The 18,532-nt window shown below is 42.3% G+C and overlaps 5 protein-coding genes across 7 annotated transcripts; 2 read left to right on the plus strand and 3 right to left on the minus strand.

Annotated features, from left to right (window-relative positions):
- Nucleotides 1–247: 247 nt before the first annotated feature.
- Nucleotides 248–2,707, minus strand: LOC6524973 (cell cycle control protein 50A). 2 transcript variants are annotated; one of them, XR_001453825.2, is made up of 7 exons: nucleotides 2,547–2,707; nucleotides 2,059–2,327; nucleotides 1,614–1,809; nucleotides 1,224–1,559; nucleotides 994–1,159; nucleotides 825–913; nucleotides 248–692 (listed from the first exon to the last, which is right to left on the minus strand). XR_001453825.2 is itself a non-coding variant. In XM_002100777.3 (6 exons), exons 1-6 carry the CDS (start codon nucleotides 2,605–2,607, stop codon nucleotides 647–649), a joined length of 1,074 nt encoding a protein of 357 aa, XP_002100813.1. In that variant the 5' UTR covers nucleotides 2,608–2,707; the 3' UTR covers nucleotides 248–646. The 2 variants fall into 2 exon arrangements, 1 of the variants encoding a protein (XP_002100813.1); XM_002100777.3 differs by lacking the exon at nucleotides 825–913.
- Nucleotides 2,708–2,958: 251 nt separating this feature from the next.
- Nucleotides 2,959–6,814, plus strand: LOC26535301 (protein DDI1 homolog 2). The gene is made up of 4 exons (XM_015190525.2): nucleotides 2,959–3,562; nucleotides 4,879–5,362; nucleotides 5,423–5,708; nucleotides 5,773–6,814. The coding sequence occupies exons 1-4, from the start codon at nucleotides 3,325–3,327 to the stop codon at nucleotides 6,151–6,153; spliced, it is 1,389 nt and encodes a 462-aa protein (XP_015046011.1). The 5' UTR covers nucleotides 2,959–3,324; the 3' UTR covers nucleotides 6,154–6,814.
- A 114-nt stretch (nucleotides 6,815–6,928) lies between these two features.
- On the minus strand, nucleotides 6,929–8,282 carry LOC6524974 (eukaryotic translation initiation factor 2 subunit 1). The gene is made up of 2 exons (XM_002100778.4): nucleotides 7,477–8,282; nucleotides 6,929–7,330 (listed from the first exon to the last, which is right to left on the minus strand). Exons 1-2 carry the CDS (start codon nucleotides 8,169–8,171, stop codon nucleotides 6,997–6,999), a joined length of 1,029 nt encoding a protein of 342 aa, XP_002100814.1. The 5' UTR covers nucleotides 8,172–8,282; the 3' UTR covers nucleotides 6,929–6,996.
- Nucleotides 8,283–9,210: 928 nt separating this feature from the next.
- Nucleotides 9,211–9,928, minus strand: LOC6524975 (histidine triad nucleotide-binding protein 3). The gene is made up of 3 exons (XM_002100779.4): nucleotides 9,661–9,928; nucleotides 9,407–9,597; nucleotides 9,211–9,333 (listed from the first exon to the last, which is right to left on the minus strand). Exons 1-3 carry the CDS (start codon nucleotides 9,848–9,850, stop codon nucleotides 9,295–9,297), a joined length of 420 nt encoding a protein of 139 aa, XP_002100815.1. The 5' UTR covers nucleotides 9,851–9,928; the 3' UTR covers nucleotides 9,211–9,294.
- A 268-nt stretch (nucleotides 9,929–10,196) lies between these two features.
- Nucleotides 10,197–15,235, plus strand: LOC6524976 (eukaryotic translation initiation factor 4H). Of its 2 annotated transcripts, none has more exons than XM_002100780.3 (5): nucleotides 10,197–10,347; nucleotides 11,476–11,781; nucleotides 11,934–12,220; nucleotides 13,029–13,313; nucleotides 13,651–15,235. In XM_002100780.3, exons 1-5 carry the CDS (start codon nucleotides 10,316–10,318, stop codon nucleotides 13,815–13,817), a joined length of 1,077 nt encoding a protein of 358 aa, XP_002100816.1. In that variant the 5' UTR covers nucleotides 10,197–10,315; the 3' UTR covers nucleotides 13,818–15,235. The 2 variants fall into 2 exon arrangements, with proteins under 2 accessions (XP_002100816.1, XP_015046013.1); XM_015190527.2 differs by having other exon boundaries at nucleotides 10,198–10,347; nucleotides 11,934–12,121.
- The last annotated feature ends 3,297 nt before the right edge of the window (nucleotides 15,236–18,532 follow it).

Genomic DNA, 18,532 nt, shown 5'->3' on the forward strand with positions numbered 1-18,532 from the left:
GCAGGAAATACTTAAATAGCGCTGATAACCACGTGATTACGAGTTCAACTCGTTCATACTGTCATTCAATTGTATTCATGCAACATGAATACGGTTGTACCTTTGCCAAGAACATCACAAATATCTTAACGACTATTTAGAAAAATGTAAACAGAATCCTAAACCTAAATATTACAGTCCCATATAAGCAAGGAATCTGGAATAATTTGAAGTTGGCCCCATTTACTTGCCAATAAAACAAGGGAGCTATGCCATTAACAATGTTTATTTGCGCGTATAAACGTAGTAAAAGGCAATACAGATTGGGTCAGGCACAAAGTATTACTTTGCAGTTTGTAAAGCAATGGTGGAAATTCGTGTGGATGTTGCGAAGGGCGCCACTTTTGCTGGGTGTGATGTGCGGAATAAGTTATACAAAAAATCACAATTTGGGTGCACACATATAGAGTCAAAGACGAATAGAATCAACAAAAGGCACTTGGCCAGCACATTGCATGGCCAAGAACACACAGTTAAACATAAAGAATAGAGCAGTCGAGAACACGGTGCCATTTGGTTAATAGAAACTATTTTATGCTGATAGGGCTTAAACAGATGGATCTACTAAAGCTAAGTGAAGCAGCCCGGAATACTGACGGTGCTCGGTCTAGGAGTACTGCGTGTGCGGATTCACGTTGATCATCTCCATGTTGCTGCGGGGAAACCAGAAATAAAACCATGATTAGTTCAAGAGCCCTTCGAAGGTGTCAATCATTTTGGTCAGTGCCCGATAAGGTATAAAGCTACTATCAAACGCTACTTGATTGTCAATACTTATCGCGCACCGAGCAAAGCTAATTTGGCCATGAGAAACGATTCGGCTTCAATGGGATATGAAATACTCGACTCTTAGCTGACCTAATGGACTATAATGCTGCGGGAGTAGGAATAAGGGCAGGATGGATGACGGTACAATGAGGATGAATTAATTTATGATGTGCGAGAGCAACTCACCTGCGACTGCATCGCATATGGATAAACAGCAGGGCCAGACCCAGGGTGATGCATATTGCGCCGACCACAATGTACGCAATGCCCAGGAACGGATTCTTGCCACCGAGCACGGATGTGGTGGAGAGGATCATTCGCTTAGTGCCGTCAAACGACACCACCGGGTATTCTGAAAGGCAAAGCGAAAACACATTAGACCCAGCATTCGGGATATCCTAGCCATTGGTACTTACGGTACGTAATGTTAAGCGTATAATTGCCAGCCTTGAGGCCGTTGGCATAGTTGGTGTTCGTCTGGTTAAGCCGGCGATAAAGCTTCCGGAAGCTGGGCAGAGCGGCTGTGCGCATCCACACGATCAGATCCTCGTTCTGGAAGCCGTTGTTTTCCGGATTCTCTGGGTCTAGGTCGGCCAGACCATTCTTCCAGAATATTGGCTTTGAGAATCCCTTAAGGGAGACGTTCAAGTTACCCTCTGGGTTGCGGAACTTGACGCGCTTGTCCGATGGCCAGGCTATGCCCGTCTTCAGCAGGTTGATCTCGGAGCCACCCTGCAACAGGGTCAACGTGTCTGGAAGGGATTAAGGTTAGTTGCCGTGCAATTGAGGTAGTTTGTGTACCGCACCATTGAACAGCGAGTTGGCAATGGCACCGCACGGCGCGATGGGCTTTCCAGAATCGGGATCATAGGCGAAGGGGGCACAGTCTGTGCTGGGCGTTTGCGACAGGTGACCCAGCAGCTGCTCGTCGTCCCGTGATTTCACATAGCGCCGATGGTTCTGATAGTAGTTGGTCAGTCCGTAGTACATGTATACGACACCCTTAAAAAAAAATTAACGAAATACCTCAATGAAATTCACTGTTTAGTTTGTTAACATTTTAAGTATTTAAAAATCCAAATCCACTAGTATTTACTATCAAAAATTATCAATATTCCGTTCAAACCAATCTGCTTGATAAATACTTTTTAGATTATAAAGGCCACATATAGCTTTTTATGTGAACTACTTAACTCTCAATTGATTACTTAAGCTGGGCATTTACTTATGCTCTGGATCTCTTTAACTCACATTAAAGTCCGAGGGCAGGACGAAGGGCACCTCGCAGTTGCACTGACTGCCGGGGTTGGCCTCCAGATACTCCGCACAGGTGGCATTTCCGCCCGAGGGTCTGCACTTGGTGTAGTCGATGATCAGCTCGTTTGCGGTGTTGCTCAGGTGCAGCAGGACCACGCCGATGGGTATGAAAAGAACTCCGATCACAAAGAAGGTGGGCAGTACGGTGCGGGCGGTTAGGACTGGCTGCCAGGCGGGCAGGCGCTGCTGCTTGAAGGCCGAATCTGTGGGTGAAGAGGAGTGGAAAGTGGTAAACGTGAGCGACTAGGCGTGACCTCATGCTTAATGCAGGGCAACCAGGATGGGCCCCGAAAATCGATTTGTGATTGGACATTAGTCATTCTCCTCCTTATCACTTGTTACGCGTGTAAGTGTAGGTGAGTTTGTTTTTGGGGTTTGGAAGTTTGAAGGGGGGGGTGGCTCTCAAAAAACTGGGCTTTTACCTGAAGGTCGCTTGGACTTCGCCGCTGCACTCTCCTCATTCTCCGCTGGCTGTGTGGACATGGTGGCTTATCTGGTTTCTCACTAGGCACCTCGAAAAGCTCCTTGGTGTCCAAACGCTGCAAGTGACTCCAATTGAATAAAGTAAATACAATAAATTTTCGATGACAGCACATGAGTCATCGATAAGTATCGCTATAGTTTACTGATAGTGGGTGGCAGATATCGAAGAACTTATAATTATTTATTTTTCAAATGTGTAATATTTTTGTATTCTTTTGGAAACACAATTTCTATAATTAAAAAAAGTGCCTTTCAACGAGTAAGTACAGAGTCCAACGTTCATAATTAAGACATTTTACTTCTTTTTTTAGGACCTAGGGTCTGCTTTGGGTAACATGTCAAACATAGGTAAATCAAAAATCATTAGTCCCTCCAAATTTGTCGTAATACCTTCATAAAAGTAATGGTCTAAACATCCCATTCAACCATCGATAGGCAAACCGCGAATAGTATCGATAAGGCGCCGCATGCAACTGCGTGGAGGCGGCGTTTTCGTTGTTGTGTCAAAACAATACGCGAGCAGCAGAATATCAGCACACCACCCAACCAGCCAGCAAAGATAAAGGCGAAAAAGGCTAGGCCAGCAGAGATTGGGATTTACCTTGCCACTCGCCAGTGCAATACACACCCGCGCCCACTCATCCGATCCCCCGAACCCACGCAAACAACAACAACAAAAACGCTAACACACACACACACATACAGCACACATCGGCTATGAAAATCACAGTGACGACCAGCGATGACAAGGTCTTCTGCTTGGACGTGGCCCAGGATCTGGAGCTGGAGAATCTCAAGGCTCTCTGCGCGATGGAGATCGGTGCAGAAGTGGCCCAAATAGCGGTCATATTCAACGGGCGGGAGCTTTCCAGCGACAAACAGACGCTGCAACAGTGCGGCGTCGGCGATGGCGACTTCATCATGTTGGAACGACGCAGGAGCGCCAATCGCTCAGGTGAGAGGGAGTTGGAAGTAGGCCTGGAACATCAACGGGAAGGGGAGGGAAAGGGGTAGTGGTCGAAGAGGAGTGAATGAGCGAGAGGAGAGCCAATAATCCTTATGTGGGTCACGTCTTGTGGGAGTGGGGGCGGGGACGGATCTTGAGTAGGGGTTTGGGGAGTTTGGTGAGGGTGAAAGGGGTTCATTGGTCAGATAACGCGAATTCACACAATAAAAATTCGAATTTGTATATTGATTATAATAATGATACCTAAACACGTAAATATTTAAAGGCTGTAGCAACATTCTATTTGGGACGGGGGAAACCCCAGTTACGTAGTACGTAAGGGGGAAAAAATCATGTATGCATTAAAAGCTAACAACACTTTTGCAACGTGAAATTTGAACTCTGCACACTTTTTTTTTTTGCAAATGCTTGCGTTTTTTAGTTTCTGTATTTTTATGGAAAAGCACAGACCGAGCACAGCTCATCTTTTTGCGGCGCAATTGGTGTTAAAAATAAACGCCTTGCTTCGTCTGACTTTCTTTTTGCGAATTCCAAAATAACAGCGGCACACAGACACGGGAACACTGGAAGTGGCTTATCTGTTTCCACTGCAGCGCAAGTGGCAGAGGAGCGGGAGGGGAATTCCAATGGAAGAAGAGAAGCAGCAGCTGGTGCGTTGCCTCTGCCTCTACCTCTGCCTCTGCCACCGCCTCCGCCTCATGGATCCACCCACTTGGGCCGCCCACTGTGGCCCACTGTTTTGTTGACCCCTGAATGCGCATTTGGCCTTGTCAGTTTGTCCATTGAAATGGGATCGTAGCATATATAAATGTTTTGCTATATATTTACATATTCATGGTATTTCTGCACACATGTATCGTACATACACACTTTTTTTGCCACTGCAGACAGGTGTGGGCGGTGAACAATTTTCGATTTCATTTACCATTGCACAGCGCTTTGGACTCCATGATTCGCATAACAGCAATCACATTTTTGAGTATAAATCCAAATTTCAGTATAAATGAACCCGACTATATATCATCTATTTATAAATATGTATTAACTAGTTAACGCAGCTGCACTTGCATGTTTTTTTTTTCGCTTGCCTAATATTTTTAATTCACAATTAAGCCATATTTTTTAGGTATTGCTTGCTCTTTCTTTCTCAAGTTTTCCCTATTTTACATGCTTATGGGGAATTAATTCTTATTTACTAATATACATACATAGTTCAATTTGAAAAAATATGGACAAAGTAATCCTGGAAACCACCTCATACGTCGGATCCCTCTAACCAGATTGCTTTCTTTCAATAAATTCAGGTGGCGGAAATCCAGCAATCAGCACGCTGGACTTCAGCAGCATCGCCGTGCCGGGCACGAGTTCCGGCGGCAGTCCACCCTCGAGGAGTGTGCAGCAGCAGGGAGTGCAGCAGGCGCAGTTCAACAACCTCACAGACATCCCCATGACCGATGAGTTCAATGTGAACTTCGACGACGACCCAGAGACAGTGCGACAGATGTTCCTGTCCAGTCCCGAGACGCTCTCGCTCCTCCGGCAGTACAATCCCAGCCTGGCGGAGGCCATCGATTCCGGCGACAGGGAAACCTTCGCCCGGCTGCTCCGCGAACATATTACGGAGCGGAAGAGGAGGAACGAGCACCGCATGCGCATGCTAAATGCCGATCCGTTTGATGAGGAGACGCAACGTCTGATTGCCGAGGAGATCAAGCAGAAAAATATCCAGGATAACATGGCGGCAGCCATTGAATACAATCCGGAGATCTTCGGTACGGTTACAATGCTGTAAGTTATTGAACAAATTATTCATATTTTGGGAATGAGTCACTTTTTGTGCATCATTAGGTATATTAACTGCAAAGTGAATGGAATTCCTGTGAAGGCCTTTGTGGACTCTGGCGCCCAGACGACGATCATGAGCAAGGACTGCGCCGAACGGTGCCACGTCAACCGGTTAATTGACACGCGCTGGAACGGTGTGGCCAAGGGTGTTGGCACACAGCCCATTCTGGGTAGAATACACATGGTCCAGTTGCAGATAGAGAACGATCACCTAACGTCCAGCTTTACTGTTCTGGGCCAGCAGCCTATGGACATGTTGCTGGGTTTGGACATGCTAAAGCGACATCAGGTAAAGCAGTCAAGATTAAATCAGGATCAAATCATTTAGTTGGCTAATTAATTGGTTGTTCCAGTGCCTGATTGACTTGCAGCGAAATTTGTTGATTATCGGCACCACGGGAACAACGACACCCTTTCTGCCGGAAAGTGAGCTGCCGGTCAGCGCCCGACTCACAGGACACTCGGAGGAATCGATGGAACAGGAGGCAATTGCCAATGCAATCGAGCAAAGTAAACGGGAGAGCGGTGGCGGCGGAAGTGGCGCCGGTGGCGGGCCCAACACGATTAATCCGCAAGACCGATTTACCGAACAGGACGTCACCGATCTCATGGCCCTGGGCTATCCTCGCAGCGATGTGCTTACCGTGCTGCGGCTGTGTGGCGGTAATAAGCAGGCGGCCAGCTCCGTGCTGCTCCACCGCAACGATGCCGCCTCGGGAGGCGAACTTAGCTGAACGCGGCTAGACCCACAGCTCACACCACCTAAAGCCGAACTCCCCACAGCCAGAAACAGGATTGCAACAGGATGATGAACAGACTTGGCCCCACTAACTGGTTGCCGTTCCAACGAAATACTCCGAGCAATACCAAAAAGTACGCAATACCACGCCGCATATAAAGTCAAATAAGAAATAGTAAGGACTACACACAACCACAAAGCAATGAAAACAGAAACGAAAACCTTTCTAATTTAGTGAAATTTTTATAAACTGAAGTCACTTCTTTTATACGAATCGTTTGTTACGATGTACAATATCTAATTATGGTGCTCTCCAGCACCGGATCATTTTTAAAGCAGAGCAGGGTTGGTTTTTTCTAGAGAATATTGAGAGATGGAACAGAAAGCGATATAATCTAAAATTTAAGACAAAAGTAACAAAGTATAATGGATGGAAATCTGGACGGTGATGGAACCAAGCCGCATCAACGAAATATTAAACAAGTAATTACAAAACAAAAACAAAAATAAGAACGCCTGACTATTAAATAATAATACAATTATACACATATAAAGATTATACACAATTTGAACTAGTATTAAGGGTCTGTCAAGCAAAACTGAATTGGGTTCAATAATAAATGGTCGATAGTATTGTTTTGGATTTGAAAAGGAAAGATGAACAAGCGCATTTTGATTTGTCTTCTTGGGCATCTCGCTGTTTTCACTTTTATAAATCTTTAATAGCATTCGTTATATGTTATGTATATAAATTATAAAATTACAACTTCTGATTTTTGCAAAACTCGTTTAATCGTTTGTTACAGTTGCTATAGTTGTGTCTGATGCTGTTGCTACGCTAATCCTCTTCCTCTTCCTCATCATCCTCCTCGTTCGCACGACCCGCCCCCGATCCCTTGTGATTAAACTCCTTCTCTGGATCGAACTGCATGCCCTCCTGGTCGGCACCATCCTCCTCGTCATCGTCGCCAGCCACTTGGGCGTTCTCGGCCTCAGCACGCTCCAGGCGTCGTGCTAGATCCGCTTCGTCGATGGCCGTAACGAGTTTGGGCGCCATGATCACCTTGAACTCTCCCTCGTACTCGATGATCTTGGCCCGAATGTGCTCTATGGCAACCTCCAGAGCCTTTAAACCGTCTGTCTTCTTGGTAGTGGATGTGGTCATTACATAGCTAAAAGGATTAGGGTGGACGACGATTACTTTTACGCCCCAATACACTAATTTTTATAGTCAAATATTTTAACATTTTTGTTTTTTCTATTTCACAAGAAGTTGTGAAACAGCTACAATATCTTTAGGTTATCGTATTCAACTTACAGTGGCGGTGCTATCAGGTTGATGCGGATGGGCAGCTCCTCGGTGCTCAGCTCCAAACCCTTGGTAAGCGATGCCTTGACAGCGTCGATGCCCTCGTAACCGTAGCAGGAACACTCAATGTCCGCACGGATCTTGACAGTAGGCGAGACCAGCTTGCGCTTGATGTTGCTCAGTAGGACCTCCTTGGTCTCCGCGTCCAGGTTGCACTCATCGAAGACAGACGGATCGGTGACCGATTGCTTAAAGATGTCGTAGGCGACCGTCTTGCTATTGTACTTCTTCTCGAAATGCCAGGCGGTTTTCTGGTAGAGCTCCTCCAGCTTCTCGTTGCCCTCGTAGCCGAGTATGTCGGCGACATGGCGGAGCAATGAGTTGATGGCCTTGGCCTTAGCGAAGCGCTCCGTGCACTTCTCGACATCTTCGGGCGAAACACGACGCTTCGACAGATCGATGTAGCCCTTCTCCTTGTCCACACGGATGACCACCACCGGCTCGGTCTTGCCGACACGGATCAGCTTGTTGATGGAGCGGATGCGACGGCGGGACAGCTCCGACAGGAGAATCATGCCCTCGATGTTGTTGTACTCCAGCAGATGAACGTAGGCGCCCATCTCGGCGATGGACAGTACGTTCACCATAACGACATCCTCGATCTCCGGATACCGCTCGTTGTAGAAGCGCGACGTGAGGGCCATGTTCAAATCCGTGGACTCTGGCCAAAAAAATAGGGAATTCGCACTTTTCGAAATGAAAAACGTGTACAATTTCTGCCGAGCGGGCGTAAGAAGAAGAAGCGTAAGGTATGAGAGTGGTGATATCGATAATTGATTGCTGCAGCCGGCAATACATCGGTAGACGCTTGCAGCTGGTCACACTGAAAAGGTGGGGTAGTGGAGGGCTATCGATTGTTTTAGCCATTACTAAAATGTTCAAAATAATCAAAAAATTATTTTTTTTTTGTTGATTTTAGGATTAAAAATAATCATTTTTTTTCGATAGCAACAAAAATAGTTGTCCAAAAGTGGAATGCCATACCTCGTTGAATTCGTAACCAAATTCCCTATCCAAATATGTTTACAAAAGGAAATTCTAATTTTTTGCCATTTTTTGCAAATTTTGATGATGGTACCCCTTATCGAAAATGCGAAAATTTGTTAAATTTTTTTTGTGTTAATTTAAAAAAGGAGGGATACACATAGTTAGATATGTTTATAAGCGGCACAAAACAGTCTTTATTTAAGCTGTGCGGCCATTTTTGGCCAAGTTATGGCAAAAAGGCCTATTGAAAATATCCGATTTTTTTAAAACATTTCTTTTTTCCATTTTTTGATAAAAAATAATTAGTTTTTTGTCGATAGCACTAAAAATAGTTGTCCAAATGTGGAATGCCATACATCGTTGAATTCGTAACAAAATTCCCTATCGATCCATGTACATACTTTGAAATGCTAATTTTTTGCCAATTTTCGCAAATTTTGATGATGGTACCCCTTATCGAAAATGCAAAAAATTGGCAAATTTTTTTTTTCAAATATCGAAAAAGGAGGGATGGACATAGTTAGCTATGTTTAATAGCAGCACAAAACAGTCTTAATTTTAGCTGTGCGCCAAATTTTGGCCAAGTTATGGCGAAAACGCCTATTAAAAATATCAGACTCCCCTGATTTTTTTAAATCCATTTTTCAATATTTTGCCAATTTAATTAATTTCATTATAAATTACACTTTATAATAGTTATCAGTATTAGTTGGCTCCGTTTATTAGTTATGTATACATACATATGTAGTAAATCTAACAATTGTCTATAATAGTCCCGATCTATTCCTTCTCAGAAATGTAAGAACGCGCCTCGTCCGCCTATAATTGAATAGATTAGATTAACTGCAGTGGAGCGGTAATGTAATCAAAATCAGTATAGCCAAATACGTACGGTTTTGAACCAAACGGAGGGTCTAAAGATCAATCTCGATAGGAAGGTCATTTGGGTTCGAGGGGCAATGGCGTGCATGTGAAGGTGCTTCACCGTGATGAACGGCGGCAGATGGAATCCGAAGAGGGCATCATCGATAGGAATCCCCTTGCCCGCCAGGAACTCCTTCAGGGCGCTCTCCATGCGCTGCACTGCAAGGTATCCAAGGATATTAGGTATGTGCATGGCCTGATTGGCGCAAATTCAAATCTTACCCAGTTGGTCATGCGTTTTGTTTAGATCCTTGAGGCTGGCATAGTGTTTTTTGGTCACTGCTAAGTAATGGTGCTCGGAAGCGGGTTTAATATCCTGGAAAATGACAAACTCATCGGTTTCCACTTCCAAAACACTATTGGGGTCCTGCCCGTCGGATATTTGGCAGAAAATGCAGTTGTCGTCCGCCATGACTTAATTTTAAGTTTAATCTATATTAAATATAGCAGTTTGTACTTTCACAGCTGATTAGGTGCACTGTCGATAACGATAAAAACTAGCCTAAGGCCCAAAAATAAATACCGCTAAATGCAGTTTCAGTATTAAAGGAAAACCTATTTGTGTCCCAAAATTAGAATTTCTTAATACTACTACTTATATATTCCATTTTATTTCAGCTTAAACTATGTTTTATTATAAAAAGAACAATAACACTATGTTAAAGCTAGCAATCGATATCTAAAAATCGGTTGCAATTGAGCACGAGTCGCTGCTAACGCATTAGGGTGTATCGCCAACGACAAAAATACCAAAATTGCGGCAATCGGTGAGTTGGTGTGGTGACACTGCCGGCCCAAATTCGCCGCGATAGTATTTTTCGCCCGTGTGTTCACACTGCGGTTTGCAGCGAATTCGCTCATTTGAAAAAAATAAAACATGGCTGGAAGAGGTGGTTATGAACACGCTAGGTAAATATTATTAATTATTTTTGCAATCGCGTACGCTCCGCGTTGACCGCGACGCGCCGGTGCCTGTGAAAGTGGACGCGATGCGATCGAATTGCGCGAGTGCCAACAATTTGCTCAAAATGTGTAATAATGCACGCGGTTTTTGGGGTTTGGGCAAAAAAAAAAGGCAACACCAGCCCACCAACACACGCGCACGCTCTCGCCTCGCCGCTCGCACACCTATACACCCATATGTGCATGTGTATTGTACGTGTCGGTCGTTGGTCGCCGCCGCCTTTGTACGTGCGTGCGTGTGCGTCTGTGTGTGTGTGTGTGCGGGGCAGTGTGCGTGTATTTTTTTTCTTAACATTCTTTTTCGGTTTTTATTTTGTCGATTCTTTTCATCGCCTGCGTTGTTTTTCTTGGAAAATTCTGCTACAGCCGGCGTCTGCGTCAACGTCGACTGCGGCGCAAACAGCACACCGGCAGATTTCAAATTAAATTCCCCCTTCCCCGGACAAAAAAAGAAAAGGAGAAAAGAATATGAACCCAAAAATAGTTGCAAATTCCGTGTAAAATGCAGTTTTCGCCAAAAAGCGCGCGCGATTTTTTTCCCCCTCACCATTTGACACCTGTCCCATTGCATTTGTTGTTCTTCGGTTTTGTTATTTGTGCCTGCATCTCTGTTGACTGTTCGCCGGGAATCCGAGCCAGCGTTACCCGCCCACACAGATAAACGGCAACCATGTGCGTTTTGCCCCAAGGGGTGGCGCCACACACACACCCTTTCCCCTCCCCCTCCCCCGCAAGAAGGAGGAGAAAGAAGCGGAAGAAGCAGAGACAGACACACCCCCATTAATTGGATTCGGTGTCAAGGTTCCCAGGCCACGGAGTACTCCGGCAAACAAAGGGGCATAGGAGATACCAGGAGCACAGAATCGTGTCCACGATTTAGATGGTTTGGTTGGCCAAATCTCTACATATAGGGGGATCTGAAATCGAACTTAAGACGCCTTCTTCAGAACGCTTATTTCCAGGATTCTTTAGCTTTAAGGGTATTACCTACTCCCGAGAAGTTTCGGAACATATTTTGTACAAGAAACCAAAGATGTGCACTACTAACTATCCATTTCTGTTCCTTCATTTCAGAGGCGGATTCGGTGGGGATCGGGCATCCAAGCAGTTGCCCACGGAACCACCTTTCATCGCATTTGTCGGCAATCTGCCACAAGGCCTTGTGCAGGGCGATGTGATCAAAATATTCCAGGACTTTGAGGTGAAGTACGTGAGGCTGGTGAAGGACCGGGAAACGGATCAGTTCAAAGGCTTCTGCTACGTGGAGTTCGAGACGCTGGACAATCTGGAGCGGGCGCTAGAGTGCGATGGTCGGATCAAACTGGACGATCTGTCGGCGCCGCTGAGGATCGATATTGCCGATCGGCGGAAAAATGATCGGTGAGTTGAGGCTAGATAATGTATTCTTTAGATTGGATCGATTGGAACTCACTTAATTATGCAGTGACGATTCCCCCAATCGATCCACACCCACTACCATACCCATTTACCATTTGACTAACCATATTTCTGTACTCTGTACTTTCTTACAGCCCTGGTGGCGGTGTTGGCGGCGGCAACGGCGGCATGACCCGCGGCGATGGCGGCAGAGACGGTTTCCAGAAGCGCGGCCCACCTCGCCAGGGCGGCAGCAGTCAGTCCTACAGCCGGGGAGGTCCTGGCACTGGCGGCGGCGGTCGGGAGGGCGGCGGCGGTTCGGGTAATCGCGGCGATAGTAGAGGTTCGTACAATGATAGTTATGGTGGTCACAATGATAGAAGTCGCGGCGGCGGCGGCAGCGGCGCGGGCTCCGGCGGTGGCATGAATAGAGGATACAATGGTAAAGCATTTTTATCTGCCGTCCAACCAACCAACCAACCAACCAAACAACCAACCAACCAACCAACACGTAGCTGCATCCCTCGTAGTGCCGCCAAAAACCAATTGATTCTGATTACTTATAACGATTACGATTCAGGCGCATGGCTGGAAGACACATCCATGCTGCAATCCTCGAAAGTGATCCTAGAATCTCCCCTTCTGTTCTGTTTCGATTTTCGTTTCTGCTCCTCCTTTGGAATCCTCCTGCGGTTCTACATCCTGATCTTGAGTTGGTTTTGCTTTATGTTTCTTTGGTGTGCTCCACAAAGAGTTTCCACAAGACAAACTATACAATTCATTGTCCATTTGTAAGAGTAGTATATATCCTTAGGAAAGGTGTAAAAGGCAGCGGTGTTTTCATTTCCATTTATTTAGTAGTAGTATTCATATATTTGTTTTCTATGCATAGATGCGCATAGAATAATTTATGTCTTTTGTTTGGGAACTTGGTTATTTGAGAAATTGATTAATAGGAATCACAAAATTACTTTTGAAGTGGATTTGCTGCATACTGACTACTCCTGGACTGCTAGCTGTTACCTCTTATTTCCCACCTTCTTTTGAGCTTAGTTTGCGTCCATTGAAACGTCCTCCCCGTATAGCTCCCTTGTAGCAGTAGCCTAAGCACACACACATTGATAGACTTGAAACGACTTTCCACCCGCACGCTTTTTTACCTTCAACTGCATTTAGCTAGCATGCTGAGCCTAATCGTAAGCAGGTTTCATCATGACCAACAGACACTAATCCAGTTGCTTCCGTTGCAGATCGGCCGGCAAATCGTGGTCGGTACGGCAATTTCAACAACGACGATCGACCATTCGATCGTAACCAGGATCGGGATCGTGGCCAGCGGGAAGGCAGCTATGGCAATCAGTCGCGCGACGGCGATCGCTACAACAACTTCAGCCGGCACCGCGACCGCGAGCGCACCCACTACAACCCCAACCAGCAGAGCGAACGTCCCAGTGGCGGCATGAGCGGCCTCGGCGGCGGCTCCGGCGGATCGGGAGGCCTGGGCGTTGGCGGTGGTTCCTCAATGGGCGCCATTGGTGAGTTGCATAGATAAGAACTACATAGATGGAACTAGGGAAGTTAGACAAACAAATATAACATTAGTAGCATTTTATGTTATGTAAATGTTTAATAATTTATTTACCCTTGCCCACAGACGTTGTAAATTGTTTCAAGATACCGATTTCAAGATAATTGTCCAATGTTTGAATATCAAGAATATCAAGAATACAAAATTGAGTATTTGTCAGTTCAAAATCAAAGAAGATGCAGGATTTGGAAGTATTTGATTGCATTTAATTGAGTTTTAAGAGTATTAAGTTTGCCCAACCGTTCACCTACTTTAACATTAACCTATCCGTTCCTTTCCCGCAGACGATAATGAGCGGCCACGTCTGCAGCTGAAGCCACGGACCATTGCCGCGCCCATCAACGCGGTGGCAGAGACCAAGCAATCGGCCTCGATCTTTGGCAACGCCAAGCCGCGCGAGGAGAAGCTGAAGGAACTGCAGCAAAATGTCAATCACAACGGCGATAACTAGAGGGCAGGAGTCGGTCCGCAATACAATATGCCTGATATGATATTTTGGTGTGCGAGAACGAGGGAAACCGAGATAGAGCGAGAGAAGGAGAGAATATGGAGGAGTAAGAGGAGGAGGAGAAGGAGAACAAGAAGGAGAAGGAGGATGAGGATGATGACAAGAAGGAGCATCAGCAGCATGCATATATAAACACATACATTAATTAATAACACTACGCTACATACCTATTATATACGAAAGATATGTACTACATTACAAGATCGAAGATGAAACAACAGGCTGGCCTCTGTGTCTCTGTGTCAGTGTCCAGTGTCAGTCAGCAAGCAAGCAAGCAACTTAACAGCAGAAAGAGCAACAGCAGTAACATCAGCACAGCAACAATCAACATGCAATATGCAAAATGCACCATGCAACATGCAACATCAGCAACAAAGCCAAGCAGCAATTATGCAACCATTCTAACTCTTTGCAACCACAAAAAAACATCCGCAACAGCAATGGAAAGTCTATAAATGTTAGTCCTTAAGCAGCGATAAACTTTAGTCTCGTGCATATGGCCTATATATAGTATATATACGGTTATGTGCGATTCATGTACAGCAGCTGTATGCACGCTGCTATTTGTTAGTTAAGTGATGCATATAAACCAACAAAACAAAACAAAAGAAAAGTTCTACCATTAAGGTATAAATAGTAAACAAAAAACAAGTAAAACAAAACAAAAAAATGAAAAGAATACAAAACAAAAAAAGCAAAAAACTCGAAAAACAAAGCAAAAATCGAAAACAAAAACTTTTTGACAAAACGTTCAGCGTAGCAGGCAGGCAATTTATACAGTTTATATAGCAAAAAAAAAAGAAGAAAAAAAAAACGAAAAACCCAAAAAAACATAACGAAAACAATTATTGAACATATATACCTTATGAAATTTAAAACACCAACAACAGATCTTACAAAACAAATCGCAGAGAAGCAAAACATCAACTACGTACGTAAAATACAAAAAAAAAAGAAAAGAACGGAAAAGTAATCGTTGAAGATTCACTAAAAGAAATGCGCAGAAACTTTATATAGCTACCAAGAATGCAATCAACTACATAGGTCTTATGTAGCTGAAGATAAAGTTAAAGTCTAAGCAGACCAAACTATGCAAATATTATTTTGATATCCACCCATTATACACTTTAACCATTTATGTCAGTTTCATTTACAAACTACCTTCGGTTAAAATATTTCTTTGCCTATATTTGTACATTTACTTTTCTAATATTGAATTGTCGTACACATAGGATCTGATTTCTTTGTAGATACCCTTGATATAAGTTGAAAAAATTATGGAAAGCAATGTATACATTTTATTGTTGTTTGTGTGTTTCAATTATTATTTGCATAAGTAAAAAGCGTTTTTCCCTTCTTAACGACCTCTTCTTTGTTTCCTCACCAGTTTTTTTAAACAATTTTTTTGATACCTTGCAAGAGCTGATTAATCGCGAAAGTTGTAAATTAATTTGAAAATAAAGCGAAAAAAATTAAATAAGAATGTACCGTATCGGTTTGGTGTTTTCCTTCGGACATTTCGGAATTCGATTTTTTCGGAGTGCGGCTCAAAAGTTAAAGGCTCAGCACTTTGTATATACAAAATAATCAAATCTTAGCCCGTTGCCGCAAGTAAACCACTGTTGTGTAGTCCAGTCCGAATCGGCCATGTCCTGCTCCGGATTCCGATACCAAGCCCTGCCCAATCCAATCCAATTTAATCTAATCTAATCTAATCTAATGCAGTGCAGTCCAATTCAATATCCCAGAAACACAGGAACACAAAAGCCGAATTGACCGACTTAACCGACTTGACCAGCAGGCGCAGCAAAGAAGCAAATAGGAATACAGATCAGAGTGTGTGTAGCAGTTAAAGTAAAGTAAATTACGTTTAATATACCTTTAAAGCTAAAGATAAACTTAAAATATATAATTTTTAGCACCAATACCGTAAGCAGTCAATGATTTACACTAACGAAAGCGGACAAACAATATTTGTAACTCCTCAAAAAAAAAAATAAATAACAAAACAAAACAAAACGAAAACAAAAACAAAAATAATTGAAAGTAAATGAATGAATAACTTGATCGAGTTGACAACTTAATTAATTGCTGCTCTATACCTAATTAAGAACTTTGATATGCATTTTAAAACGCCCATAAAGACAAAGACAAAGAATTGTTTAAATTATTAATTAAACCAAAAGCAAAGTAACACTAAAACGAGAATTTATACAAAGCAAGAGTTAGACATTAACGTACATCATAAAACATCTATATATACACAGATTATAAATAAATATACGATTGTGCTATGATTAATGACGAAACTGATCGAGTAAGCCAGGATTAACTAGCAATTCTACTCTTAGCAACCGCAATAAATTAAAACAAAATACACAAATGGAAAACTAACCGAAATTAGCAAGCAGTTAGAGGAAACAATCGTAGACGTGAACGAATTATATACATTTTTACCAATTACCAACATCAGCAGAGATCGCAAAATGCTAACTTCATGTAACTTACATAACAAGAAATAAATATAAACAAATCAACAAAGTCAAATCTACAGACAACAACATGTTTAATTAAGTGAATAATGAACGAACGCTAAACAAATAATTCACACACAACATTATAACGAAATATATAAATATATATATTTTTTGTTGTTTGAACATTTTGTACGATACGTATATATACAACATATATATACACATAACTAAATAAATAAATAAAACAAAGTATAATAAAAAACTCACCTCGTTTTGATTATTTCCAAGGGAATTATTCGAGTATTCAGCTAGCAAATAAAACACGAACAGATTTTCATTTGCATAACAAATTCAATTAAATCTCATTTTATTTCAGTTTTGTTTGTTTGTTTTTTTGTATTTTTTACAATTTATTAAGCTAAAGTGTGAAAAAATTTCGCTTTTAATTTATATATATATCCTTTTGTTTTTGTATTGTTTTTTTTTTTGTTTTAATTTATTAAATTACAATATTTTTAGGTTGCCCCTTTATTAATTTGATTTATTTTGGTTTGCATTATTTTAAATGTTCGGTTTTTTTTTTATAAATTATACATAAATTATGCAACTTGTTTAAGAACTAAAAAAGCGTTAATTATTTATATATAATGAAAATAAAAATCGTTTACTTTTATCTCATTTTCTTTGGGCTTTCCTTTGTATTTGCTTTCTTTTAGTTCATATTTTTACATTTAGATGTTATTGTGCAGTTTTGGTTTCCTTTTTTGTTTTTTTGGGTATGGTTGCTTTTTTTTTGTTTTATTTTATTTGGAATTAACTAATTATAATTCTTTTCTTTTGCGTAATAAACTAATTCAGGCGTTTGTTTTGTTTTGTTTTCTTTTCTTTTTTTACTTTATTTTAAATATATTAATCGAATATATCTTTATAAAAACAATTTTCGTCTGTCCGTGTGTTTTACGAGTGTTCTTTGTTTTCTTTTGGTTTCCGGTTTGTATTTTCCCTTTTGGTTTTCCCTCTTTTCTTTTTAATAAAAATGAATACATACAAAATTTGTTGTTGTGTTTCATTTGTCCCATACAGATTTCCCATATGTTGTTATAAAAAAAATATATATGCAGGTATATTTATATTAATATGTGTGTTTCTGGGCAAACTTAATGGATTATCATCTGTGGTTGGTAGTAAATACACGTATTCTATCGACAAAAATTGATAACAAGAGGCTGGCTTCAATCGAAAATCGAAGGTTGTGCCGGCGAAAACATTACAATGTATGACAGCGATGTCCCTATTCGTATTATTTTGCAAGATTTAGTTATTAAGAGTATCGCTAGTACAAGTTAATGTCCCTTTAAAAAACTAGAAAACAAAATGCAGATCGTGTGCCTGTCTGTCTGTGTGTGTGTGTGTGTGTGTGTGTGTGTGTGGTGTGTGTGGTGTCTGTGTGTATGGTTCTGTTTGTCAAGCAAATGGACAAAGTGTTATACTACACATACTGTTATACTGCTACATAAATATACTCATATTATCATATATATATATTTGTATATATATATACAGTCGATTTCTTTTTAGTAGAAAAGTGGCGGGTGTCATTAATTTTTAGCAATTTCTTATTTGGTTTTTCGGTACTTTTTCTAGCTGCTTTTACTTGATCGCACATATATATTCTATACATATACATATTCATATGTATATATCTTTATCATCTTTAAGGGGAGAGAATTTCAGTGTCTGTGTGGGCGTGTGTGTGTGCTTGTTTATATGTATGTATGTATGTACGTGTGTCCGGTTGTCCTATAGCCATCTGAACCACTAAGAATTTGTAGCCGGGGAAGTTGCTATCAAATAGAGTTGCTCAACAACGGCTCTGGCTCGGGTTTGGGGGATCTAGGAGGTCGAGGGGAGCCAACGACACAACGCAGGCTCCCCCCCCAAAAATAAAAACTGGCTAAGAAATCAGGGTGGGCTAATGAAGTACAAAGCATACAAGGGCAAGAAGAAGCCTGAACACTTTCTTCGGCCGGTACGTGCAACCGCTGCATCGTTTACAACCAGTCCATAGTGCGCCTCTCTCCGCGCTTCTCATCGAGGGCAAGTCGGCCCTTGTTCCGGATGATGTGAATGCACTTACTCAGGAGTTTGTCTGTCTGTCTGTGTGTGTGTCTTGTCTGCACA

This window comes from Drosophila yakuba, chromosome X (genome assembly GCF_016746365.2).
Source record: "Drosophila yakuba strain Tai18E2 chromosome X, Prin_Dyak_Tai18E2_2.1, whole genome shotgun sequence".
NCBI classification, from domain to species: Eukaryota; Metazoa; Arthropoda; class Insecta; order Diptera; family Drosophilidae; genus Drosophila; species Drosophila yakuba.

Bases quoted from the DNA above. Each gene is read 5' to 3' on its own strand.
- LOC6524973 (XM_002100777.3), bottom strand. From the start codon at position 2,607: ATGTCCACACAGCCAGCGGAGAATGAGGAGAGTGCAGCGGCGAAGTCC. The intron at 1,560-1,613 runs GTGCGGTACACA...AATCCCTTCCAG, and splicing joins TGCCAACTCGCTGTTCAATG to ACACGTTGACCCTGTTGCAG. The intron at 1,160-1,223 runs GTAAGTACCAAT...TTTGCCTTTCAG, and splicing joins TACGCTTAACATTACGTACC to AATACCCGGTGGTGTCGTTT.
- LOC26535301 (XM_015190525.2), top strand. From the start codon at position 3,325: ATGAAAATCACAGTGACGACCAGCGATGACAAGGTCTTCTGCTTGGAC. The intron at 3,563-4,878 runs GTGAGAGGGAGT...CAATAAATTCAG, and splicing joins CAGGAGCGCCAATCGCTCAG to GTGGCGGAAATCCAGCAATC. The intron at 5,709-5,772 runs GTAAAGCAGTCA...TGGTTGTTCCAG, and splicing joins ACATGCTAAAGCGACATCAG to TGCCTGATTGACTTGCAGCG.
- LOC6524974 (XM_002100778.4), bottom strand. From the start codon at position 8,171: ATGGCCCTCACGTCGCGCTTCTACAACGAGCGGTATCCGGAGATCGAG. The intron at 7,331-7,476 runs GTAAGTTGAATA...TAATCCTTTTAG, and splicing joins AACCTGATAGCACCGCCACT to CTATGTAATGACCACATCCA.
- LOC6524975 (XM_002100779.4), bottom strand. From the start codon at position 9,850: ATGGCGGACGACAACTGCATTTTCTGCCAAATATCCGACGGGCAGGAC. The intron at 9,598-9,660 runs GTAAGATTTGAA...GATACCTTGCAG, and splicing joins CAAAACGCATGACCAACTGG to TGCAGCGCATGGAGAGCGCC. The intron at 9,334-9,406 runs GTACGTATTTGG...ATTCAATTATAG, and splicing joins CCTCCGTTTGGTTCAAAACC to GCGGACGAGGCGCGTTCTTA.
- LOC6524976 (XM_002100780.3), top strand. From the start codon at position 10,316: ATGGCTGGAAGAGGTGGTTATGAACACGCTAG. The intron at 12,221-13,028 runs GTAAAGCATTTT...CTTCCGTTGCAG, and splicing joins CATGAATAGAGGATACAATG to ATCGGCCGGCAAATCGTGGT. The intron at 13,314-13,650 runs GTGAGTTGCATA...CCTTTCCCGCAG, and splicing joins TTCCTCAATGGGCGCCATTG to ACGATAATGAGCGGCCACGT.